This window comes from Heterodontus francisci, chromosome 2 (assembly GCF_036365525.1).
Source record: "Heterodontus francisci isolate sHetFra1 chromosome 2, sHetFra1.hap1, whole genome shotgun sequence".
NCBI classification, from domain to species: domain Eukaryota; kingdom Metazoa; phylum Chordata; class Chondrichthyes; order Heterodontiformes; family Heterodontidae; genus Heterodontus; species Heterodontus francisci.
In genome coordinates, this window is record NC_090372.1 from 51550590 (window position 1) to 51577840 (window position 27251).

The 27251-nt window shown below is 45.4% G+C and overlaps 1 protein-coding gene across 10 annotated transcripts in view; it reads left to right on the plus strand.

The window, feature by feature from the left end:
• The window catches only part of LOC137384353 (phosphatase and actin regulator 1-like), an 859907-nt gene that overhangs the window by 579914 nt on the left and 252742 nt on the right, over positions 1–27251 (plus strand). For all 10 annotated transcript variants that reach the window (XM_068058280.1, XM_068058345.1, XM_068058335.1 and 7 more), the window contains 2 exons: positions 13849–14052; positions 19391–19513. In XM_068058280.1, coding sequence (XP_067914381.1) covers positions 13849–14052; positions 19391–19513 — 327 coding nt within the window. The remainder of the gene's footprint in view (positions 1–13848; positions 14053–19390; positions 19514–27251) is intronic.

The following is a 27251-nucleotide window of genomic DNA, read 5'->3' on the forward strand; positions in this document are numbered from 1 at the left end:
CCAGATTTGCCACAGGAGCAACAAACTCTGGGCTGCCCCATGTAGACCAAGTAGCCCCGACTTCCCCTGATAGCAAAGCTGGAGGGAGGGTGGAGTATGGCTCCATTGGCGCCCACCTTCAAGGTCACCTGCTGTTTGCTGGTTCAAATCCCAAACAGGTCCTTGACCTCGGTGCTGCTCCCAGCCACCTTGATGTACCTGGTGGGGGCTGTAGAGGTGGATGGTCAACACCTGGTTCCGTTGCGATGGCAGTGTAAACAGCGGCTCTGCCATAAGAATCGGCAACAGCGCCTGGTTTCCTCACTCCTTGAAGACCTTCAGGAACTTCATGCATCCTGCCACGTTGTTGATCGTCATGTTGCTGCTGCTCGAGAAGTCCTGCAGGCAGAAGATGTCGTCATCTTCAAATGCACAGAATTCAAAAGGGACTCGCTCAATGAAGAAGGTCCGGTCCATGGGTACACTTCCTTAATTGTTTTTCACTGTCACCCTAATGGTGTTATGCACCCGCTGGCCTGGAGCTCTGGTGTTGGTTGCAGCCATTATTCTTGAAGTCTTCCCTGGACAGGCACCAAGAACCAAACCAGCCAGAAAACAACACGAGAAAACTCCAATAACAAAGGGGTGAAGAGCTGAAAAATGGCACTGAAACCACCAAAACCCAAAGAAGGACAACAGCCTCCTGCAGGATCAAGGTTTCTCCCCTGCCAGGTAAGTATCTGGTAGATTAATTTCATAAGGTCTAAGAGAGTAATGTTATGAGTGTACTCTGTTCGGGTTGCAGGTTCAGTTCCTGCTGCACACATTTCCTTTTTGGTCAATATTTATTTCAAAACAGAGGTTTGATTATTTTAACATCACAATATAATTGAGTTATCCAAGTGCAATGATATTATCATGCAGCAGAAAGCACTGTTAATTTTCTGGTTGTTGCCCATTTTGTGCCCTAAGGTATATAAAACCAAGGACTAATTGTATAATGCATAATATTGAACTAGAAGTAGAGAAACATCTCCACACTCCTTAATTACTACTTTGAACGATCAGTCCGTGGAAACTTCTGGTACATATACAAAGAACAAAGAACAAAGAAAATTACAGCACAGGAACAGGCCCTTCGGCCCTCCAAGCCTACGCCGATCCAAATTCTCTATCTAAACCTGTCGCCTATTTTCTAAGGGTCTGTATCTCTTTACTTCCTGCCCATTCATGTATCTGTCTAGATACATCTTAAAAGACGCTATCGTGCCCGCGTCTACCACCTCCGCTGGCAAAGCGTTCCATGCACCCACCACCCTCTGCGTAAAGAAATTTCCACGCATATCCCCCCTAAACTTTTCCCCTTTCACTTTGAACTCGTGTCCCCTTGTAATTGAATAAATAAGATAATTATTAGTCCACCATGGTTTGGTAATTCATAGAAAGTTTAAGGCGGAGAAAGAGGCCACTTGGCCCATCATGTCTGTGCTGGCCGAAAAACGATCCACCTTCCAGCATTTGGTCCGTAGCCCTGCAGATTACAGCACTTGAAGTGCATATCCAGACTCCTTTTGAATGAGTTGAGGGTTTGTGCTTCAACTATTCTTTCGGGCAGAGTTCCAGACCCCCACCACCCTCTGGATGAAAAAGGTTTTCCTCATCTCCCCTCTAATCTTTCTACCAATCACTTTAAATCTATGCCCCCTCATCACTGACCACTCTGCTAAGGTGAATAGACCCTTTACTTCTATTCTATCCAGGCCCCTCAAAATTTAGTACATTTCAATCAGATCTTCCCTCAGCCTTCTCAGTTCCAAGGAGAACAACCCCAGCCTATCCAATCTTTCCTCATAGCTGCATTTTTCCAGTCCTGGCAACATCCTCGTAAATCTCCTCTGTACCCTCTCTAGTGCAATTACATCCTTTCTGTAATGAGGTGACCAGAACTGCACACAGCACTCAAGTTGTGGCCGAACCAATGAGTTATGCAGTTCCAGCATAACCTCCCTGCTCTTACATTCTATACCTCAGCTAATAAAGGAAAGGATTCCATATGCCTTCTTAACCACCTTATTGACCTGTCCTACTACCTTCAGGAATCTGTGGACATTCACTCCAAGGTCCCTCACTTCCTCTACACTTCTCAGTATTTTCCCATTAATAATGTATTCCTCTGCCTTGTTAGACCTCCCCAAATGCATCACCTCACATTTCTCCAAGTTGAATTCCATTTACAACTTTTCTGCCCATCTGACCAGACCATCACTATCTTCCTGCAGCCTACAGCTGTCCTCCTCGATATCTATCACTCGGCCAATCTTTGTGTCGTCTGCAAACGTCTTGATCATGCCCCCTACATTTATGTCCAAATCATTAATATATACCACAAAAAGCAGGGGACCCAATACTGAGCCCTGCAGAATGCCACTGGAAACAGCCCTTCAGTCGCTAAAAAGGCCGTCAAATATTACCCTTTGTTTCCTGTCATTGAGCCAATTTTGTATCCACCTTGCTGCATTTCCCTGGATCCCATTGGATTTAATTTTTTTAACCAGTCTGCCATGTGGACCTTGTCAAAAGCCTTGCTAAAATCCATGTAGACCACATCAGCTGCACTACCCTCATCGATCTTCCATGTTAATTCTTCAAAAAATTTGATCAAATTGGTCAAACAAGATCTTCCCTTAACCAGTCCATCTTGACTATCCTTGACTAACCTGTGCCATTCTAAGTGACAGTTTATCCTGTCTCTCAGAATAGATTCTAATAATTTGCCCACTACTGAGGTAAGACTGACTGGCCTGTAATTATTCGGTCTATCCTTCACTCCCTTTTTAAACAGAGGTACAAGGTTAGCAGTTCTCCAATCCTCCAGCACCACACCTGTATCCAGTGAGGACTGGAAAATGATGGTCAGACCCTCTGCAATTTCCTCTCTTGCTTCTTTGAACAGCCTAGGGTACATTTCATCTGGCCCTGGTGATTTATCAACTTTCAAGGATGCTAATCCCATTAATACTTCCTCTCTCCGTATGTTTATTGCATCCAATACTTCACACGCCTCCTCCTTAACGATAATATCTGCATCGTCCCCCTCTTTTGGGAAGACAGATGCAAAGTATTCATTAAGAACCATACCAACATCTTCCGCCCCTGCACATAGGTCTTTTTGGTCTTTTATGGGCCCTACTCTCTCCTTAGTTATCCTCTTACTCTTAATATATTGATAAAACATCTTCGGGTTCACCCTGATTTTGCTTGCCAATATTCTTTCATGCCCTCTCTTTGCTTTCCTAATTTCCTTTTTGATTTCACCCCTCTACTTTCTATACTCCTCTTGGCTTTCTGTAGTATTGAGTTTTCGGTGTCGGACATAAGCGTTCCTTTTCTGCCTTATCTGTCACACCGTAACGCAGGTGGCCTAAGGCGAGCTCAGGGAGGACAGAAACCTGTAGGCCCCTTGACATCCATGGGATTCTAGATTTGTCCATCTCACCTTTTTTCTTTGTGGGAACATGTTTATTCTGAGCCCCTTGAATCTCCCCTTTGAATTCCTCCCACTGTTCAAGAACTCTAATTTCTGTTCTATCTCTGTCCTTTTCCATTATTATGTTCGAACTGACTGAATTATGATCACTACCACCAAAATGCTCTCCCACTGCCACTCCTTCCATTTTCATTTCCTAAAATTAAGTCTAAAACTGCACCCTCTCTTGTTGGACTTGCTACATATTGGGCAAAAACGTTCTCCTGAATGCACCTCAAGAATTCTGCTCCTTCAATTCCTTTCATGCTTAAACTATTCCAGTTAATATTGGGGTAGTTAAAATCCCCTACTATTACTGCCCTATTGTTTGTGCACTTTTCAGAGATTTGCCTGCATATCTGCTCTTCTATCTCCCTCTGACTGTTTGGGAGTCTATAGTACATTCCCAGCAGTGTGATTGCCCCTTTTTGTTCCTTAGCTCAATCCATATGGCCTCATTTAATGAACCTTCCAACATATCATCCCTCCTCACAGCTGTAATAGTTTCCTTGACCAAAATTGCCACTCCCCCTCCTTTCTTATCCCCCTGCCTATTGCGTCTGAAAACCCTGTAACCAGGAATGTTGAGCTGCCATTCCTGTCTCTCCTTAAGCCATGTTTCTGTAAAAGCTATGATGTCATTTGAAGCTCCAGTTGCTTCATTTGTAACTTAATTTTAGCTAATTCAACTTCACTACCATCTAATTTACTTTCTTCTTCCAATTTCAAATGTTGGGCTATTACTTCAATTATCACTGCTTTTTTAGCTCCTGATTTCAATTCTAACCCCAATTGTACTGCCAAATCCTTTAGTTTATCCTTGGTTAAGGTTTGCTAGTCACTGATGGATACATCCTCCTTCCCGAGAAAAGTTCCAGCAACTGCTAAAAACATTCTGGTAATAAAAGCAAAATACTGCGGATGCTGGAAATCTGAAACAAAAACAAGAAATGCTGGATTCACTCAGCAGGTCTGGCAGCATCTGTGGAAAGAGAAGCAGAGTTAACGTTTCGGGTCAGTGACCCTTCTTCGGAACTGACAAATATTAGAAAAGTCACAGATTATAAACAAGTGAGGTGGGGGTTGGGCAAGAGATAACAAAGGAGAAGGTGCAGATTGGACCAGGCCACATAGCTGACCAAAAGGTCACGGAGCAAAGGCAAACAATATGTTAATGGTGTGTTGAAAGACAAAGCATTAGTACAGATTAGGTGTGAATATACTGAATATTGAACATCAGCAAGTGCAAACCTGAAGAAAAACAACCTGAAAAAAACAGTGGGTGAGCAAACTGAACAAACTAAGATGAACTGAAATAAATACAAAAAAAGATTGTAAAAAATGTAAAAAGGAATGCCAAAAAAAAAAAGGAAGAAAAAATAACTAAAAATGAAAGTAAAGTGGGGGGCTGTCATGCTCTGAAATTATTGAACTCAATGTTCAGACCGGCAGGCTGTAGTGTGCCTAATCGGTAGATGAGATGCTGTTCCTCGAGCTTGCGTTGATGTTCACTGGAACACTGCAGCAATCCCAGGACAGAGATGTGAGCATGAGAGCAGGGGGGAGTGTTGAAATGGCAAGCAACCGGAAGCTCAGGGTCCTGCTTGCGGACTGAGCGGAGATGTTCCGCAAAGCGGTCACCCAGTCTGCGCTTGGTCTCCCCAATGTAGAGGAGACCACACTGTGAGCAGCGAATACAGTATACTACATTGAAAGAAGTACAAGTAAATCGCTGCTTCACCTGAAAGGAGTGTTTGGGGCCTGGGATAGTGAGGAGAGAGGAGGTAAAGGGACAGGTATTACACCTCCTGCGATTGCAAGGGAAGGTGCCCTGGGACGGGGACGAGGTGGTGGGGGTAATATCCATATCCAAAGGATCATCCTCCGCCATTTTCGCCACCTCCAGCGTGATGCCACTACCAGTCGCATCTTTCCCTCCCTTCCCCTGTCAGCATTCCGAAGGGATCGTTCCCTCCGCGACACCCTGGTCCACTCCTCCATTACCCCCACCACCTTGTCCCCGTCCCAGGGCACCTTCCCTTGCAATCGCAGGAGGTGTAATACCTGTCCCTTTACCTCCTCTCTCCTCACTATCCCAGGCCCCAAACACTCCTTTCAGGTGAAGCAGCGATTTACTTGTACTTCTTTCAATGTAGTATACTGTATTCGCTGCTCACAGTGTGGTCTCCTCTACATTGAGGAGACCAAGCGCAGACTGGGTGACCGCTTTGCGGAACATCTCCGCTCAGTCCGCAAGCAGGACCCTGAGCTTCCGGTTGCTTGCCATTTCAACACTCCCCCCTGCTCTCATGCTCACATCTCTGTCCTGGGATTGCTGCAGTGTTCCAGTGAACATCAACGCAAGCTCGAGGAACAGCATCTCATCTACCGATTAGGCACACTACAGCCTGCCGGTCTGAACATTGAGTTCAATAATTTCAGAGCATGACAGCCCCCCACTTTACTTTCATTTTTAGTTATTTTTTCTTCCTTTTTTTTTGGCATTCCTTTTTACATTTTTTACAATCTTTTTTTGTATTTATTTCAGTTCATCTTAGTTTGTTCAGTTTGCTCACCCACTGTTTTTTTCAGGTTGTTTTTCTTCAGGTTTGCACTTGCTGATGTTCAATATTCAGTATATTCACACCTAATCTGTACTAATGCTTTGTCTTTCAACACACCATTAACATATTGTTTGCCTTTGCTCCGTGACCTTTTGGTCAGCTATGTGGCCTGGTCCAATCTGCACCTTCTCCTTTGTTATCTCTTGCCCAACCCCCACCTCACTTGTTTATAATCTGTGACTTTTCTAATATTTGTCAGTTCCGAAGAAGGGTCACTGACCCGAAACGTTAACTCTGCTTCTCTTTCCACAGATGCTGCCAGACCTGCTGAGGAAAAACATTCTGGTGTTTCGACTTTATTACACAAGAAACATGGTTCTTTTATTTTCCTTTTTCAATTATTATTACCCACTTACAATTGAAAGTTGTTGGTGTTGGGTTTAATCCCAGACGAGCCCCCAGTTAATATGTTATGACCGAGGCGGGAGGAGTGCACTGTTCATTCTGTCTCCCTTCTCTACTGGTCACAACATATATTTAAATTTTCCCACTTACTGAAACAATCAGATACTCTACTTTTACTCAGAATAAAGCACACCAACCAGGTTTCTTTGATAAAGAACAAAATTATCCATTTATTATAAACCAAGTCTTAACCAATAATGACATAAACATAAGCATGAATTGAAATATTAAAGCCCCTTATTTATCCTAGCCCTCACACACACACATGCATACAAAAACCAGTTCACCAGAAGAAAGGGGATTTTCATTTCAGCTGTTGCAAAGAAATAGAAAGAATACAAAACAAAAACCCACTTAGGCTTAAAAGAAGGTATGGAAGGAAGTCCTTTGTTTTGGCGAGGTGTCTTAAAGGTGAATTGGTGGCTGCCACTAGGAATCTTCCTAATTCTTTCCAGGCGATGTTGATGGTCCATTTGGGTAGGCTTTCAAAAGAGATTCAGCACAGAAGGTTTCACATAAGTTTCAATTCTCACACATTCAATGCAAAGTTTCTTCAAAGATGCAAGGTTTCTGCAAACATGCAGGATTTCTTCAAATACAGGAGACAACAGTACAAAAGTTGCAGGGATTTTTTAAAGAGAGAAAGTTATCAGCTGTCTTCTCCTGCCGGCACACAGCAACTCCTTTCTGTTTTTATTCCAGGCCAAACACCAACTGGCTTTTTAAGAGTTCAGAATGAACCTAAAACCTTTCCAGAGGCAAGTCGTGTGGCAACCATAAATCTTGACTTGTCATTTCCTTCTAAATAGCTCTTTCAGGATCACAACACAACCCCCTGCTGGGTTCTTTGCAACAGGCGCTTTCCACTAAACTCATTTACATTCAGTCCAAACCTTCTGGTAACTTTTTTAAGAAAAACACCCAATGTTCAGGTTCTTCAAGATTCTACCATCCATGGAATCCTTTTCAGTTTTTAAAATATAGATTCTCAAGTTTTAACAAAAAAATGGAAACCCTCGTAACAATGTACATGGACCCACAAGTCTCTTTGGACCTCCACTATTTCCATCTTTTCACCATTTAGAAAGTACCTTGGTTCTATCCTTTTAGGCCCAAACTAGATGACCTCACATTTACGTACATTGAAATCCATTTGCCATAGTTTTTTTCATTAATTTAATCTATTAATATATCTTCATAATTTTATGATTCTATCTATACTGCTTACATTGTTGCCTATCTTTGTGTCATTGGCAAACTTGCATATGTAGCTTTCTATCCCAACATCTAAGTCATTAATAAATACAATGAATAGGTGAGGCCCCAACACAGATCCTTGCACGACACCACTTGTCAGATCCTGAGATCCTTGCAGGACACCACTAGTCTCACCTTGTGATGACAGTAGGCAGCCGTAAAAGATCAAGGAAATTTGGGTGTATTGTACATATCGCCATTCCTTCTTTGCCACTGTGTCCAAAGTCCAGGAACTCCCTAGCAACAGCACTGTGGGAGTACCTTCATCACATGGACCGCAGCCGTTAGGAAATAAAGGCCCACCACCACCTTTTCAAGGACAACTATCAGATGCACTATAAACATTGACTTTCTAGCAATAGCCATGTAGAACTCATGCCCAAAATTCCTCGATCTTTTCATCCATGTAATTGATTTTCATCCTGGTACTACTTGCTTGAGTGCAAATACTGAGGAAATTCAAGCCCATTATGTATCCCTGCCTTATAACCAATTCTGAACCATGTTTTAAGTGGCATAGTCTGTTTATTACTGTATATGTTACCTGCATTGTTGAAGTATAAAATGAATATTACACATGGGAGAAAGACGAGCAAGATTTTTCCTTTGTATGCTGAACTGAAATGTGCACATCATATTACTATATTTCAAAAAAGGAATCTCATAGAGTCATAGAGTTATGCAGCACAGAAACAGGCCCTTCGGTCCATTGTGTCCATGCCAGCCATCAAGTCTGTCTATTTCTAATCCCATTTACCAGCACTAGGCCCATAGCCTTGTATGCTGTGGCGTTTCAAGTGCTCAACTAAATACTTCTTAAATATTGTGAGGGTTCCTGCCTCTACCACCCCTGCAAGCAGTGCGTTCCAGATTCCAGCCACCCTCTGGGTGAAATTTTTTTTCCTCAAATCCGTTCTAAACCTCCTGCCCCTTACCTTAAATCTATGCCCCCTGGTTATTGACAAATCTGCTAAGGGAAAAAGTTTCTTCCTGTCTATACTAGCTCTGCCCCTCATAATTTTGTATACCTCACGCTCCCTTTTCCCTATGTAATTGAGATTGCTTTGATTTTTTAAAAAATATGCTGCACTTTGCTGTATTCTCTTGATTTCTTTCTTAAAATAAAATTGTTTAAAAACAATTGCCCTCTAGAGCAGGTGGGCCGGCATTGTACCTACCTTAATCAGGTCTGTTCGGAGGCGCCGGGTGGTAAAATGGCGTCCGATGATGTCGGGTCGGGTCCCCGGCATCATCATGCACAGATGATCTAGGAAGTCGGGCGCGATCGAGTCACCGCACACACACCCGACCGCAAGTAATTTCAAGGTAATTAACATATTTGAGAAGCCAATTGACTGGAAATTTATGTCGCCATCTGATTTTACGGCCGTAACTCGGGTCACTGATAGTGTCGGAGACCTGGCAGCTTTAAAAGGGTGGAAGGCAGGCAATCAGTGTGGGTCTTGCAGGTAAAGTTTTTGGTGTTGCTTATTTGTGAAAGTTTCTGTGTTTTATATAAATTGTAGGCATTTGTAGCTTGTGCAGAGGGCTCCAACTGAGTCTGGCTCACTGCAGCTCAGCCCTATCTGTCCTGAGTCAGTGAGTGGAAGGAAGGGGGTTGTGTGTGCCTGTCCTGACAGCTGGAACTTAAGCGATTTCGTCATTGAATCTGGTAACCAGTCCAACGATGGGAATTGTGCATTTTGGAGGCAGCACTTCAGAGGAGGAGGACCATGCCCCAATCAGGGACAGAAGGACAACTGGGCATGGGTATGCACAATCAGCTGGTCAAGTGGCTCCCAGTTATGTGGGAGGGGGAGCAGGTGGCAGAGTCGGGTGAGAGTGACCACATGTCAGGAGATGTGCCTATCCAACAGGCAGGGTATACCGACCGTGTCTGAGCTATCTGCACCTTTCGGAACACCAGTGGAGAAGAAGTCTGCATCTGTCGCTTGAGACTGTGACATTTCTTTGTGAGATGGTGGCAGTGGATGTAGCCTCAAACTGCCTCAGTGGCCATCCAATGCCGGTCGCTCTAAAGGTGACCGTCGCTCTTAACCTTTATGCGTGTGGCTCTTTCCAAGCTTCGACGGCAGACCCGTGTGGAATCTCCCAAGTAGCTGCACACCACTGCATAAAGGTTGTGACTGAAGCACTGTTCAGATGTGCTAACAATTTCATTAGTTTCAAAACGGACAACACCAGCCAGGCTGAACGAGCAAGAGGATTCAGCACAATAGCTGGGTTCCCAATGGTTCAGGGCATGATAGACTGTACGCATGTGACAATTAGATCACCAGCAGGTCATTCATTAGCCGAAAAGGCTTCCATTCATTGAACATTCAGCTTGTATGCAATCATCACAAGAGAATCATGCAGGTTTGTTCATGGCACCCAGGGGGTTGCCACGATGCATACATTCTCAGAAACTCTCAGGTTCCTGCTCTTTTCTGTCCCCCAGACAGACTGGAAGATTAGATACTTGGCGACAGGGGCTATCCTTTGAAGACATGGCTGATGACACCCGTGAGAATCCCAAAGGGTCATGCTGAAGAATGCTTCAATGAGAGCCATGCGGCCACCAGAGTGACAATCGAAACAACAATTGGCCTGCTCAAGATGGAATTCAGGTGTCTGGACCGCTCAGGTGGAGCACTGCAATACCCGCCAGCACGGGTATCCAGGATTATTGTCGTTTGTTGCGCCTTGCATAACCTGGCAATGGAAAGGTGAGATGCCATTGAGGAGATTCAAGTTAACTGTGAGGTGTCATCAGATGAAGATGGAGTTTCTGATGAGGATGATGGGCAACATCCACATGATGGTATGGTAGAGGAAGCAGAACGTCCTCTGGAATTAAGAGCAAGAGAGACCCGGGATGCCCTAATAGGCAGGCGTTTCTCTTGAGAGGATTACTCAATGCAAAGATTTCACATTGTGGCATGCGCTGAGCCATTGTGGGATTGCAAGAGGCAAATGCCACGCACATCCAGTGGAAGAGATGATCAGATTAAAAACATCATGTCACGATGAACCCAACCCAAGTGTGTGACATCTCATATATAACTTCTTCAGCAGCACAACGATGTCTGATGCTACCTCATAGATGACATATGCAAAGTTAAATGTTCAAATCACAATTTTATTTACAGTGATATAATGTGCAATTGAAATAAATAATCAGAAGGTAACCCAGTGAACCAGGAGTAATGTTACTGTGATTTCTTCAGACGTTTGCGGGTGCTCTTACATGTGGACGATCCCTCGCCACAAAACTCACCAGAGGCAGGTGGCTGATCGGGCTGCCGTCCTGCTCTTGATGACTTTGGCGGAAGTCCTCTGCCTGCTCGCACCTGTGCAGGCCGCGGCATATCAGGGTGCTCATGAGAAATATCAGGTGCACCTTCTAACACCCTGGGACTTTGTGGTTGACCTGTCAGTAGCAGTGGGAGCAAGGGGCTGCAGGATGCATCAGGAGTGTCCTGAGAGGAGGCTGCTGCCCCTCTGCCTTCCTGAGGCTCGACTGGTCCTCAAAGCTGGCCTCAGAGGTATGAGCAGCCTCGACCTGCCACATGCGCATCTGAATTTGCACCCTGATGGCCTGGTCCAGGGAGGCTGCACTCCCTGAGATCACAGATGGCCCCTCCACTGCAGCCGCCAATCTGTCAACGGAGGATGCCTGTTGGACAAATGCCTGAGAGTTTGCAGCTGACATGCCCTGGATGGAAGTTTCCAGGATATGTTCTATGGCTCGCAGCATCTCTGGCAACTCCGCCAGATGTTCATGCACCGCATGTGAACCTGCAACATCTCCCGCCGACTGGATGTTCTCAGAGGCGCGTCATCAGCTTGTGGCTCTGCACTGGCCTTGCCTCCCACACTCCTCCGAGTGTGTGAGGCATCAGTCGGTTCTTCCTCTGGTGGCTGGTCCAGCGACTGTGCTGTGATAACACCTGTAGTTTCCGCGGAGACAGAATCCCAACCGTGATGGAAGTCTCTGCGCTGGGGCTTGGTGAGGTGCGATGATGTGATGGTGCACCCTCTGAGGTGATCTCCTTATTCTCAGAGGGGGACTATTGAGCCTCTGAGGCCCCTCCTGGCCACTGATGTGTTTCACCTGCAGGGAAAATCAGATTAATCAGCACCACAGATTTAAGCACTTGTCTCTTACTGCAGTTCGTACACATTCATGTGAATAAACCTTAATTAGCACGGCTAAGGGCATGAGACAATCACCACTTCAACTGTCCCCCCAACTCCCCCCCCCCCCCCCCCACTTACACCCTCTCACCACATTATGGCTCACTAACTCTGACGACCAAGGCCGCCAACCTCGCCATCTGCCACGACGCGTCCTCCGACCTCCCCTGCCAGCATCAAGGCATCCTCCTCCATACTGGTCAGGTATGTCTGATTGCCCTGACCATCACCAGTCCGGGACCTCTCTCAGGCATTGTGAGCCCTCTTCTCCTATTTAAACAAGCACACCTAGTTTAGACATATGATTTGGTCTCTCACACCCTCACCCATTGGGTTTGTTGTTGCATTTCAGCGCGACTGCAATACAGTGCCCAATTTAAACACTATTGGATCACCATGCATCCCAGACCTGCCCATCTTGCGTCCCAATACAATGCAGCAGGCAAGGACTGCTCATTGCTGGTTTCCACCTTGCATCGTTAGGACAGACTGACCCTTCCCTGACACATTCACAATGAGATTAATGAGGAGTACCCCTTACGCAGGCAGAGCGAAGCAGGTCATTGAGCCACCAGCGGTATTGGAGCCATGTCCTCCGTACCACACAGTGGCTGCTGACCTCCTTGGCGACCTCCAGCCAGGCCCTCTTGGTCACTTCTGTGGGCCTTCTTTGGCATCGGCGTTGAATAATATGTCACACCTCGCCTCCAACGCCTGGAGGAGGACCTGCAGAGATTCCTCTGAGAATCTGGGGGCTGTGGTGAACCTTCCCCCCTCCATCGCTCTGGATTTCGTCTTCAAATGTTTGCCCCTTTCCTGCCTCTGGGCACTGTCACTCTTCCTTCACTTCTTTACTTTCCAGTCAGCTGGTCACCTTGGCAGTTACACTCACAACTCCTCCTCTGCTGTATTCCCCTGAGCATCTGCTCCATTGTATTGCTGTCTGCCCGTTTAAAGGGCTGACATTGGCCCTGCCCCCAAATCCACTGATTCAGCCAGCCGTGCATGCCTTATCGGGTGCCGAATACGCCGAGGGGCTCCTAATTGGCAGTGCTGCACGTGATGCCAGTGGGTCAGTGGCGCGGAGCGGAGTCCGATTTCTCGGCCGCTTCCGACCCGGCTGCCCCGGAGTCGGCAGGAGCCAAAAAAATTCCGGCCGTAGACTTTGCGAATTAACATTCCTGACCCAGCGCCTCATGCACTGGGAATACTTGTCAAGAAGACAGGTGTGAAGTCAGCATGTTCTGCATAATTTTCAATAGACCTCATGGGTTTTCATCCCTGAATATCCAATATTTGCCTCACAATGAGAAACTCTGCACCAGGAATAAAATGGTTATTTTTTGATTGTGCTTCCAGAACGAGTCTCACCCACTGTGAGCGCATATCAAAAATATGAGAATGAACTGACCATAGTTATCCAACCATTTTAAAATCGTGGGCAACACCCAAATTTCAGACATGGCTTCTTACCAGTTGAGGCTCCCTACCCTATGAACAATAACAGAGTGAAACAGTTCCTGGTGGGAGCAAACCTTTCAATGAGATATATTTGATGTTAGGAGGATTGATTGTTTGATCAAGAGCAGCTGGTCTGCTAAAAATAATACTGTAAATCTTCCCCAATGATTTGAGCGTTAGTACTCCAAACAGAAATGTTAAGTAGATTTGACAGTTGTAATTTTAAGTAGGCAGGGGAAAAGGTTGCAGAGCTTGGATGTTATGTTTAACCATTTGTTCTTTTATCTACTGTTTTGTCACTTGTTAAGCATACTGAACTTTTTGATGTGATCCTTGAATTCTGTCATTCTTTGCTTGCCTATTTTAAATATCTCTAATTCTGTTTGTGTCCTCTAGCTGCAGAAGATAGTCCCGCAGATAACAGGGCATTAGTCCCTGAACAGGATCCATCAACTAAACCGCCCTTGCTACTGCCCCCTAAAAAGTCTGTAGCTTTCCACTGTGATATCGAGGAAACCCCCGCAAAGCAACAATCCCATCCTAAACAACCCCCTGCCTTACCGCCCAAACCATTAACGAGGATCGCCAACCACATAGCTGGTAGGTTCCCTTTCCACAGCCAATAAATGTGTACTTTTCTCTATTTAAGACTGTTGCATAATGTAACTTGTCTAACTATCTGGAATTTATATGAAATTTCTTTTAAAGAGTTACATTAATTACTGTTCCTTCCAGAATTTTCAGACTGAAATGGCTTAACATGAAAAATCTATGTATCCTGTTGCAATTTAGAACTTTTATAGAACTGTTTTCTCTCAACAGCACTTCTAGCAAGCAGACCTTATACCCATGATCCAGAAGCTTTCCTTTTCCATTCTGTGCTCATAAAAATGCTAAATTGCTCATAGTAACCCGTTCATTAAATTTAATATACATTCACATAGCACCAGCTAGACCTCATTGTCACAAGGCGAGCCGCCTTAAACAGTGTTCAAATCACACGCAGCTTCCACAGTGCGGACTGCGACACCGACCACTCCCTGGTCTGCAGCAAGGTTAGACTCAGACCAAAGAAGTTGCATCATTCCAAGCAGAAGGGCCACCCGCGCATCAACACGAGCAGAATTTCTCACCCACAGCTGTTACAAAAATTTCTAAATTCACTTGTAACAGCCCTTCAAAACACTCCCACAGGGGATGCTGAGACCAAGTGGGCCCACATCAGAGACGCCATCTATGAGTCAGCTTTGACCACCTACGGCAAAAGTGCGAAGAGAAATGCAGACTGGTTTCAATCTCATAATGAAGAGCTGGAACCTGTCATAGCCGCTAAGCGCATTGCACTTTTGAACTACAAGAAAGCCCCCAGCGATTTAACATCCGCAGCACTTAAAGCAGCCAGAAGTACTGCACAAAGAACAGCTAGGCGTTGCGCAAACGACTACTGGCAACACCTATGCAGTCATATTCAGCTGGCCTCAGACACCGGAAACAAGAGAAATGTATGATGGCATGAAGAGAGCTCTTGGGCCAACCATCAAGAAGATCACCCCCCTCAAATCTAAATCGGGGGACATAATCACTGACCAACGCAAACAGATGGACTGCTGGGTTGAGCACTACCTAGAACTGTACTCCAGGGAGAATGCTGTCACTGAGACTGCCCTCAATGCAGCCCAGCCTCTACCAGTCATGGATGAGCTGGACATACAGCCAACCAAATCGGAACTCAGTGATGCCATTGATTCCCTAGCCAGCGGAAAAGCCCCTGGGAAGGACAGCATTACCCCTGAAATAATCAAGAGTGCCAAGCCTGCTATACTCTCAGCACTACATGAACTGCTATGCCTGTGCTGGGACGAGGGAGCAGTACCCCAGGACATGTGCGATGCCAACATCATCACCCTCTATAAAAACAAAGGTGACCGCGGTGACTGCAACAACTACCGTGGAATCTCCCTGCTCAGCATAGTGGGGAAAGTCTTTGCTCGAGTCGCTCTGAACAGGCTCCAGAAGCTGGCCGAGCGCGTCTACCCTGAGGCACAGTGTGGCTTTCGTGCAGAGAGATCGACTATTGACATGCTGTTCTCCCTTCGTCAGATACAGGAGAAATGCCGTGAACAACAGATGCCCCTCTACATTGCTTTCATTGATCTCACCAAAGCCTTTGACCTCGTCAGCAGACGTGGTCTCTTCAGACTACTAGAAAAGATCGGATGTCCACCAAAGCTACTAAGTATCATCACCTCATTCCATGACAATATGAAAGGCACAATTCAACATGGTGGCTCCTCATCAGACCCCTTTCCTATCCTGAGTGGTGTGAAACAGGGCTGTGTTCTCGCACCCACACTTTTTGGGATTTTCTTCTCCCTGCTGCTTTCACATGCGTTCAAATCCTCTGAAGAAGGAATTTTCCTCCACACAAGATCAGGGGGCAGGTTGTTCAACCTTGCCCGTCTAAGAGCGAAGTCCAAAGTACGGAAAGTCCTCATCAGAGAACTCCTCTTTGCTGACGATGCTGCTTTAACATCTCACACTGAAGAATGCCTGCAGAGTCTCATCGACAGGTTTGCGTCTGCCTGCAATGAATTTGGCCTAACCATCAGCCTCAAGAAAACGAACATCATGGGGCAGGATGTCAGAAATGCTCCATCCATCAATATTGGCGACCACGCTCTGGAAGTGGTTCAAGAGTTCACCTACCTAGGCTCAACTATCACCAGTAACCTGTCTCTAGATGCAGAAATCAACAAGCGCATGGGTAAGGCTTCCACTGCTATGTTCAGACTGGCCAAGAGAGTGTGGGAAAATGGCGCACTGACACGGAACACAAAAGTCCGAGTGTATCAGGCCTGTGTCCTCAGTACCTTGCTCTACGGCAGCGAGGCCTGGACAACGTATGCCAGCCAAGAGCGACGTCTCAATTCATTCCATCTTCGCTGCCTTCGGAGAATACTTGGCATCAGGTGGCAGGACTATATCTCCAACACAGAAGTCCTTGAAGCGGCCAACATCCCCAGCTTATACACACTACTGAGTCAGCGGCGCTTGAGATGGCTTGGCCATGTGAGCCGCATGGAAGATGGCAGGATCCCCAAAGACACATTGTACAGCGAGCTCGCCACTGGTATCAGACCCACCGGCCGTCCATGTCTCCGTTATAAAGACGTCTGCAAACGCGACATGAAATCGTGTGACATTGATCACAAGTCGTGGGAGTCAGTTGCCAGCATTCGCCAGAGCTGGCGGGCAGCCATAAAGACAGGGCTAAATTGTGGCGAGTCGAAGAGACTTAGTAGTTGGCAGGAAAAAAGACAGAGGCGCAAGGGGAGAGCCAACTGTGCAACAGCCCCAACAAACAAATTTCTCTGCAGCACCTGTGGAAGAGCCTGTCACTCCAGAATTGGCCTTTATAGCCACTCCAGGCGCTGCTTCACAAACCACTGACCACCTCCAGGCGCGTATCCATTGTCTCTCGAGATAAGGAGGCCCAAAAGAAAGAAAAGAAGAACCCGTTCATTAAATTTAATATACATTCACATAGCCTCTCTCTTCAAGATGATAGATATTATCACATTGGCCAAACGTATTTACATTGAGGCAAGTGATAATCTCCTGCTGTTAACACTTAATTGAAGTGTTGGTTCTGACACTTAATTCTTTTGATGTAGTGATTCTCAGATGACATCAATAATACTACACACATGAGCACAATTTACAGTGCTGAACAGATGTCAGTCATCGATTGCAGCATATATGACCACATGTTGTCATCAATCATACAAAACTGTACAATGGAACAAATTATTTCATGTGAAAAGAACAATGCCATTAATTATGGTAAGGAAACAAGCTCCTTTGAAGTAAATTCAATCAGCATAGGCAGTAAACACTAGTACCATCTTTTCTGGAGTATTCACACACATACAAATCCAAGTCAAGTTGGAGCTAGGAGAAATTAAATGCATGTGTCAGTTAACCCATCTTTAATGTCTCTCACAGTGCATTGAAATCATGTTAATTATAATTAATTTTCAGGTATCAAATTTCACCTATGCTTTATCAGAGATTTTTATCTTCCAGATATCTCAGGTTTATAAGAATGTTTTAAAATGTTACACAGTAAAATAGGCGATAGGAACAATCAAATATGGGAAAAGAGTTCACCAGCTGTGTAGAACCGTATCCTACAATGCTTGGCATATATGTTTTCCAATATCCTGCATTGAATTTGTTTTTAGTATTCCACCACTCTAAGGTTGATTATTCTGTTTATGCTTCACATTTGTGGTGTATATAATTATTTTTTTCAATACTATGTTCATAAAAGCTGGTAACAACCATGCTTCCATTCCAAGTGATCTATGATTGTATGATATTGTTATTTCCAAGGGCCAATATAAAGTACAGTATTGCTTTTCAAGCCAAAAGAGACAAACAGCATAATGCAGCATGGTACTGACATAAGGGTAATTCACCGATTCTGTGCACCCAATAGAGAGCTATGTTCAAAGAGAACACTGATAGAAGAATCAGAGATCCAGTCCTGCAGCCCTCTCTTCAACTTGCACTCCCTTCAAGTACTGTCCTCTGTGGGAGTACAGGATCACTGATTCTGCACTACAATACTCTAATCCCAACATCAGCAAAGCACTCCATCTGCAACCAGTGCATATTTTACATTCTCCCACATGTTATCTCAGTGTGTGAGATTACCAACATGGTGCCAAATAATACTACATTTTGGATAGGTTTCAATTGTATCTATCTTCCTAATTTGACTTCAGATGAAACTTCTCAAACCAGTTTCAGGTTAGAACCCTTGCTGTCAGCAGATCAAAAAGACTCATTGCTCTGACTGGATTCAAACCTGAATTTTTTCAGAGACAAAATGCACTAACCCATAGTCCTGCCTAACTACATGTCTTTTGATATGTACTACCATGAGAAAATGTCCATAACATAGTTAAGAAACATATGAAACTTCTGCCCACTGTTGGTGTCAGGAGTAAGGGAGCAATCAGCACAATGCCTGCAGCTTTACGTGATGTACCATTCAAAGTGATATTTAAAGAGTAATTTGGCAAGATTAGTCTCCAGTTATCCCTCGCTCCCCAGTAATAGGGATCAGTGAATCACATGAAAGGGTCAACAAGCCCAATTTGTGACATTCACAATTTTATGCTCATTAATTTCTGTAATTGGAAACTCAGGAGCTCTGTGAATCAGCTTTGCTCAATTCTCTGATCTGAACTCCCAGCGAGTGAGACTCTGTCTATATCACTTCAAAAATTATGCACCTGTTGGAGGTGAATTTTGTTGAAAACGTGTCCCATAACTTCAGGGGCAAATGCCCGTTGCAACATTCTGAGGAATCTGCAGTCATTTCCCAATTTAAAAAAAAAATTCTGTGACTTCCTGAATCAGACTATATGCAGTGGCTGCTGAATGTAGAATGAACACCACAGTGTAGAATGGTCCATGGAAGGCAGGTCAGGCCAGAACTGGTTGGGGACATTATCAACCATGCTTTCCACTTTGAAAACATCCTTACAATGAACTGGGGCATTTTGAGAATCCTGGAGATACTAGAACATAAGGTTCATGTACACATTAAAACAACTGGGTCGATTCTTAAGAGATCACTCGTTTTGGTTTGGAATCGTGGAGCTCACCCAGGAATCAATCTGTGCTCAGCCATACTGTAGAGCTGCGGGCTGAATAAGAAGCACTCTAGAGTTTGTGCTTTCTATCTGATCCTCACCCATCAGAACGCAGATCTCCACACTGGTCATTCCCACACTCGCTTGTAGTGCCACCATTGTCAGTGGCTCTTACCAAAATATCAAATGCAAGACCACTGCAGCTTTTTGAATACAATTTTAGATTTTTAAAAAAGATTTCCCATTTTAAAAATGTTCTTCCCCTCTTTTAGGTTTCCCCGCAGCTTACACTATACCTCGGCTGAGAAGGCAGACAGACAGGCAGGCAGCCTACTCCCAGGACTCTACCATTGGCGCTTGTAAGAGACCAGTGGGGCACATGAGAGTGATCCGGGGTGAGTTGCCTCTGATTGTCTCTCTCTTCCTGTGCGAAGGAGCCTAGCCTGCACTCAGTACGTGGCTGTTAAGGTGTGGCCAAGATCAGGAATTTACCATGCAGGAAATCACAGATGTCCACGACAGATTGCTGCAATTGAAAAATATTTTGCCTGCATTGGTAATCGCTCCACGAGTCCCATTTTTAAATGTTTGTATGGCTTTCTGATTTATGCTAGACATAAGAACATATCACTTTCCCTCTACAATATGTACATAAATGGCTATTTTAAACTGATTATTTTTAGTACTCGTTATGTTTTTTGCATAATGCAGAGTTTTAGTTCAGTGGATTAAAATGCATCACAGGTCTTGGGGTTCCTGTTGGATATAGAAACATAGGAAGTGGGAGCAAGAGTAGGCCATTGGCCCGTTGAGCCTGCTCTGCCATTCAAACAGATCATGGCTGACCATCTACTTCTATGCCATTTTTCCCCGCTATCTCCATATCTCTTAATTTCATTAGTTTCCAGAAATCTATTGATTTCTGTCTTGAACATGCTCAGTGATTGAGCTTCTACAGCCCTCGGGGGTAGAGAATTCCACCTCATCTCAGTCTTAAATGGCCTTAAATGACTTTTGACAGCAGGATTTTAATCCTTAATAAGATCTGTGCCAATTTTAAATGAACTGACAATCTAGTAATTTTTTAATTCATTCTTGGGATGTGACCGTCGCTAGCAAGGCCAGCATTTATTGCCCATCCCTAATTACCCTTGAGAAGGTGGTGGTGAGCCGCCTTCTTGAACCGCTGCAGTCCACTGTACACCCACAGTGCTGTTAGGGAGGGAGTTCCAGGATTTTTACCCAGCGACAGTGAAGGAATGGCGATATGTTTCCACGTCAGGATAACGTATCTCTTGGAGGGGCACTGGCAGGTGGTGGTGTTCCCACGTGTCTGGAGCCCTTGTTCTTCGTGGAGGAAGAGGTCGCGGGTTTGGAAAGTACTAATGAAAGAGTCTTGGCAAGTTACTGCAGTGCATCTTGTAGATGATACACATTGGTGCCACTGTGGTGCAGAATGTTTAAGGTTGTGGATGGGGTGCCAATCAAGCAGGCTGCATTATCTTGGATGGTGTAGAGCTTCCTGAATGTTGTTGGAACTGCACTCATCCAGACAAGTGGAGAGCATTACTTGTGCCTTGTGGATGGTGGACAGGCTTTGGGGAGTCAGAAGGTGAGTTGCTCAACACAGAATCTGTCTGATCTGTGCTTGTAGCCACAGTATTTATATGGTTGGTCCAGTTAAATTTTTTGTCCATGGTTACCCCTAGGATGTTGATGGTGGGGGATTCAGCGATTGGAATGGCATTGAATGTCAAGGGGAGATGATTAGATTCTCTTGTTGGTCATTGCCTGGCACTTAGAATCATAGAATCACAGAACGTTTAAGGCACAGAAAGAGGCCACTTGGCCCATTGTGTCTGTGCTGACTGAAAAACGATCCATCTATCCTAATCCCATTTTCCAGCATTTGGTCCGTAGCCCTGCAGCTTATGGCACCTGAGGTGCATATCCAGACTCCTTTTGAATGAGTTGAGGGTCTCTGCCTCAACTACCCTTTCAGGCAGTGAGTTTCAGACCATCACCACCCTCTGGGTGAAAAAGTTTTTCCTCATCTCCCCTCTAAGTTTTCTACCAATCACTTTAAATCTATGCCCCCTCGTCACTGACCTCTCTGCTAAGGTGAATAGACCTTTCACCTCCACTCTATCCAGGCCCAAAATTTAGTACATTTCAATCAGATCTCCCTCAGCCTTCTCTGTTCCAAGGAGAACAACCCCAGCCTATCCAATCTTTCCTCATAGCTGCACGTTTCCAGTCCTGGCAATATCCTCGGAAATCTCCTCTGTACCCTCTCTAGTGCAATTGCATCCTTTCTGTAATGAAATGACCAGAACTGCACACAGTACTCAAGTTGTGGCTGAACCAATGAGTTATGCAGTTCCACCATAACCTCCCTGCTCTTGTATTCTATATCTCGGCTAATAAATGAAAGGATTCTATATGCCTTCTTAACCACCTTATCGACCTGTCCTGCTACCTTCAGGGATCTGTGGACATTCACTCCGAGGTCCCTCACTTCCTCTGCACATCTCAGTATTATCCCATTAATCATGTATTCATTTGCCTTGTTCGACCTCCCAAAATGCATCACCTCACTCTTCTCCAGGTTGAATTCCATTTGCCACTTTTGTGCCCATCTGACCAGACTATCAATATCTTCCTGCGGCCTACACACATCCTCCTCGCTGTCTACCACACGGCCAATCTTAGTGTTGTCCGCAAACGCCTTGGTCATGCCTCCTACATTTACGTCCAAATCGTTAATATATACCACAAAAAGCAGGGGACCCAGTACTGAGCCCTGCAGAACACCACTGGAAACAGCCCTCCAGTTGCAAAAACAGCCGTCAACAATTACCCTTTGTTTCCTGCCACTGAGCCAATTTTGTATCTACCTTGCTGCATTTCCCTGGATTCTATTGGATTTTATTTTTTTAACCAGACTGCCGTGTGGGACCTTGTCAAAAGCCTTGCTAAAATCCATGTAGACCACATCAACTGCACTGCCCTCACCTACCTTGTTACTTCTTCAGAAAATTCGATCAAATTGGTCAAACACGATCTTCCCTTAACAAATCCATGCTGACTGTCCTTGATTAACCTGTGCCTTTCTAAGTGACAGTTTATCCTGTCTCTCAGAATAGATTCCAATAATTTGCCCACGACTGAGGTAAGACTGACTGGCCTGTAATTATTCGGTCTATCCTTCGCTCCCTTTTTAAACAGAGATACAACGTTAGCAATTCTCCTATCCTACAGCACCATGCCTGTATCCAGTGAGGACTGGAAAACGATGGGCAGACCTTCTGCTATTTCTTCTCTTGCTTCTTTGAATAGCCTAGGATACATTTCATCTGGCCCTGGTGATTTATCAACTTACAAGGATGTTAATCCCATTAATACTTCCTCTCTCCCTATGTTTATCACTTCCAATACTTCACACTCTTCCTCCTTAACTATAATATCTGCATCGTCCCCCTCGTTTGTGAAGACAGACACGAAGTATTCATTAAGAACCATACCAACATCTTCCGCTCCTACACATAGGTTATCTTTTTGGTCTTTTATGGGCCCTACTCTCTCCTTAGTTATCCTCTTACTATTAATGTATTGATAAAACATTTTTGGGTTCACCTTGATTTTGCTTGCCAATATTTTTTCCTGCCCTCTCTTTGCTTTCATAATTTCCTTTTTGATTTCACCCCTCCACTTTCTGTACTCCTCTTAGCTTTCTGTAGTATTGAGTTCTCAGTATTGGACATAAGCTTTCCTTTTCTGCCTTATCTTACCCTGTAGGCTCCTTGACATCCATGGTGCTCTAGATTTGGCCACCTCACCCTTTTTCTTTGTGGGAACATGTTTACCCTAAACCCTTTGAATCTCCCCTTTGAATGCCTCCCACTGTTCTGACACTGATTTACTTTCAAATAGCTGTTTCAAGTCCACTTTCGCTAAATCACTCCTCAGTTTAGTAAAATTGGCCTTGCCTGAATTGAGAACTCTAACTCCTCCTGTTCTATCTCTGTCCTTTTCCATAAGTATGTCAAAACTGACTGAATTATGATGACTACCACCAAAATGCTCTCCCACTGCCACTCCTTCCACCTGCCCATCTTCATTTCCTATAAGTAAGTCTAAAACTGCACCCTCTCTTGTTGGACTTGCTACATACTGGGCAAAAACGTTCTCCTGAATGCACCTCAAGAATTCTGCTATAAAAACAAAATACTGCAGATGCTGGAAGTCTGAAATAAAAACAAGAAATTCTGGAAATACTCAGCAGGTCTGGCAGCATCTGCGGAGAGAGAAGCAGATGAAGGGTCACTGACCTGAAACGTTAATTCTGCTTCTCTCTCCAGAGATGCTGCCAGACCTGCTGAGTATTTCCAGCATTTCTTGTTTTTATTTCAAGAATTCTGCCCCCTCAATTTCTTTCATACTAAAACTATCCCAGTTAATATTGGGGTAATTAAAATCCCCTACTATTACTGCCCTCTTGATGTTGCACTTCTCAGAAATTTGCCTACATATCTGCTCTTCTATCTCCCTCTGACTGTTTGGGGGTCTATAGTACACTCCCAGCAGTGTGATTGCCCCTTTTTTGCTCCTGAGCTCAATCCAAATGGCCTCATTTGATGAATCTTCCAACATATCATCCCTCCCCACAGCTGTAATAGTTTCCTTGACCAAAATTGCCACTCCCCCTCCTTTCTTATTCTCCTCCCTATCATGGCTGAAAACCCTGTAACCAGGAACATTGAGCTGCCATTCCTGTCCCTCCTTAAGCCGTGTTTCTGTAATAGCTATGATATCATACAGCCACATGTCTATCTGTGCTCTCAGCTCATCTGCTTTATTTGCTATACTCTTTGCTTTGAAATAGATACACTTGAGTACTGCCAATCTCTTTTTTTATTTTCTAACCTTTGTTTCCTCTGTCTTCCAGATTCATCCATTAATTTTCTGCCTTCCATTTTAATTTCTAATTTTGTCCCAGCAGAGTCTACCCTCAGGTCCCTATCCCCCTGTCAAATTAGTTTAAACACTCCCCAACAGCACTAGCAAAACGTCCCGCAAGGAACTCAGTCCCGCCTCTGTTCAGGTGCAACCCGTTCAGTCTGTACTGGTCCCATCTCCCCCAGAGCCAGACCCAATGTCCCAGGAATCTGAAGCCCTCCCTTGGTCACTACTCTGAGGAATGCCTGCAGTGATCTCCTGGGGCTGAGATGATTGGTCTCCAACAACCACAACCATCTTCCCTTGTGTTAGGTATGACTCCAACAAGTCTCCTCACCTCTGGAATTCAGCGCTTTTGTCCATGTTTGGATCAATGTTCTCACTGCACTCCAGCTCATTACTGAAAAACATTAATATAAGCACATTCTTTAAACAGAAAATATGTACTGACATATATGTGACTATTGTCACGTAAAAATGGCAGCTTACAATATTTGCAGTTTTAAATTTTGCTCATTGACAATAGTCACTGCTGTCATTGCTTAGGCCTAAGAAAGAGCTCAGTTTCAAGTTCTTTCTCTGCAGTAATCTAATCATAACTGCTTTTAACAGGGGGAATCAAGGCTGAAGTCCAGTGCAGTACTGAGAGAGTGCTGCACTGTTGGAGGTGCCAGCTTTCAGCTGAGACGTTAATCTGAGTCCCCATCTGCCTGCTCAGGTGGATGTAAAAGATCCCATGGCATTATTTCGAAGAAGAGCAGGGGAGTTATCCCCAGTGTTCTGGCCGGTATTTATCAGTCAATCAACATCACAAAAAACAGATTATCTGGTCACTATCACATGCCTGTTTGTGGGAGTTTGTTGGGTCCTCTGACTGTGGAAGCCTCTGTGCAGCAGGGCCCAGTGATGAAGGCTGCCCCTGCAATGCAGCAGTTGCAGCAGCTTCTGGAGATGCCCCCACGGGCACCTTCATGATGAGGACAGCTGTCTTCATGATGAAGACAACTGCCTCACACATTTCAGTCACAGGCAGACAAGTGAATAGGCTGCCTCCACCTCTGCCGAGGATACAGGTGGAGCACCACATAGGAGTGGCCAAGCATGGAGGCCACTGTGTGGTGTGGAGTACTGAATGGTGTTTTGTTACTGTCTCTGTGCACTGTTTCCCTTATCATTTTATAAATAATGACAATTCAAGGCACACATCTGAGACTCCTTTTATTGCTGGTGTGACAAAAACGTGGTATGAGGTGGTGAAGGCGATCAAGGGTTCATACAAGGTTCTGGGCACATGTGTATCCTTCATGCAGTAAGAATTTAGATGTTGCAGGCTGCATCTTCAATGGATGTGTTCGGATAGGCACCTCAGAGTGATCTGAGTGGCTCAGTTGAAACATTCCTGATTCAGAAGATCCCTGACATTCATGGCATCCTGACAAAACCTTTGCGCCATGCCTGGCCATCTCCTTGTGCAGCCGGGAAGCCTTTGCACCCTCCCCCTTCGCCTCCACTTCCTCCTCCTCTCCCACCTTCTGCTCCTCTTCTTCCTCTGATGAGCTTTCTTGTTCCAGGGTCTTAGCATCCTCAAGGTCACACCCCTCTGGACGGCCAGGTTATGGAGAGCATAGCCGACCACCACAATGACAGAGACCCTTGCAGGAGTATATTGCAGGGTGCCACCCGACCAGTCTGGGCAATGGAACCGCCTGTTCTGAAGCCTGATGGCCTGCTCAGTGGTTGTCCTGTGAGCAGATGGTTATATCACCTCTGTGCCTCTGTCTGGGGCTCACCTAGTTTCGAAGTTGGAGTGAAGAGCCGTGGCAGCCTGGATGAAGGAATCATGACAGCTGCCAGGAAAGCGAGCGCACACATTGAGGAAGCTCTTGTTCTGGCTGTAGACAAGCTAAATGCTGAGGGAGTGGAAGCCTTTCCCGTTAATGAATCTCACATCTCACTGGCCTGTTATTGGGTGTCTTGATGGCCACGTGGATGCAATCGATGATGCCCTGCACCTGAGGGAATCGAGTGATGGCAGTGAAACCCACTGCCCCCTGTCCCTGCGAAGCCTCATCTGTTGTGAAATGAATGTATTGTCCAACTCTGGCATATAGGGCATCAGTGACTTGCAACATGCAGTGATGGGCTGCTGTTTGTGAGATGCAACCAAAATCCACTGCAGATCCTTGGAAGGAGCCAGAAGCGAAGAGGTTCAAAGCCACAATGACTTTGAGGGCTACTGGCAGGAGGTGGCGAACAGTGCTGTGAGTTGCGAGGTCTTTGGTGATGAGTGCACAGATGTCTGTTACCATCTGCCTGGAGACATTTGGTCTCGGCCATCTCCAGGTTCTTTGGCGGTAGATCCTATGGGGAAGGTATGGCCTCTGTGTCCTTCCTGCCCCTCGTCCCTCTCACCTGAGCTCCTGATGTCTGTCGTTCCACCCTTCCTGCAGAGGGTGTTGCTCTTCATCGCCACTGGGCTCAAAATCCAAGAGTTGTGCCCCCATTGCCAGCCATTGCCTTCCTTGTGCTTAGCTGTTTGCCCAGTGGACCTTGGCTGCCTTTGCCCTGCTCTTCTACCCTCGCAATGCCACGAGGGTGACAACCCCCCGCAGTACCCAAATACTGACTGCCCACTCTCCCTACCTACACAGCGCCGACGGCATCTCTCTCCCAATGGCCGAGTCTCCCTCTGCACTGTTTCAACATTTATGGCTCAGGGGTGATTCCCTGGGGCAGCCATGACTGGCTCCCAACTCTGTTCCCACCTCCCTTCACCTGGTCTGTCTCAGACAGTGCGTGCAGCCCGTGCGCCCCTGTGAAACTCTCAACTCCTCCCGTTAATGAGCTGTTCAGGATCTCTGCAGGCACCTTAATTGGCCTTAATCAGGGATTGGACATGATCAGTTCCACCTTACCCACGCACTGGCGAACATGGCCGACACTCGAACAGCGTCGCAAACCCAGCATGCTGGGCAGCACCAGTATTTTCCGGCCCTGTCCGCCTCCATTCCTGTCCTCAGCAGAACCCAAAATTTCAGCCCCATAACTTTATTTTGACATGCTTATGAAAATGTAAAAAGCAGATCAGCTGTTCCCAGAGAACAAAGTGTCAACACATGGACCCATGTGGTCATTCAAAAACCTGTGCATCCCCATATGCCATTCATCAACAGA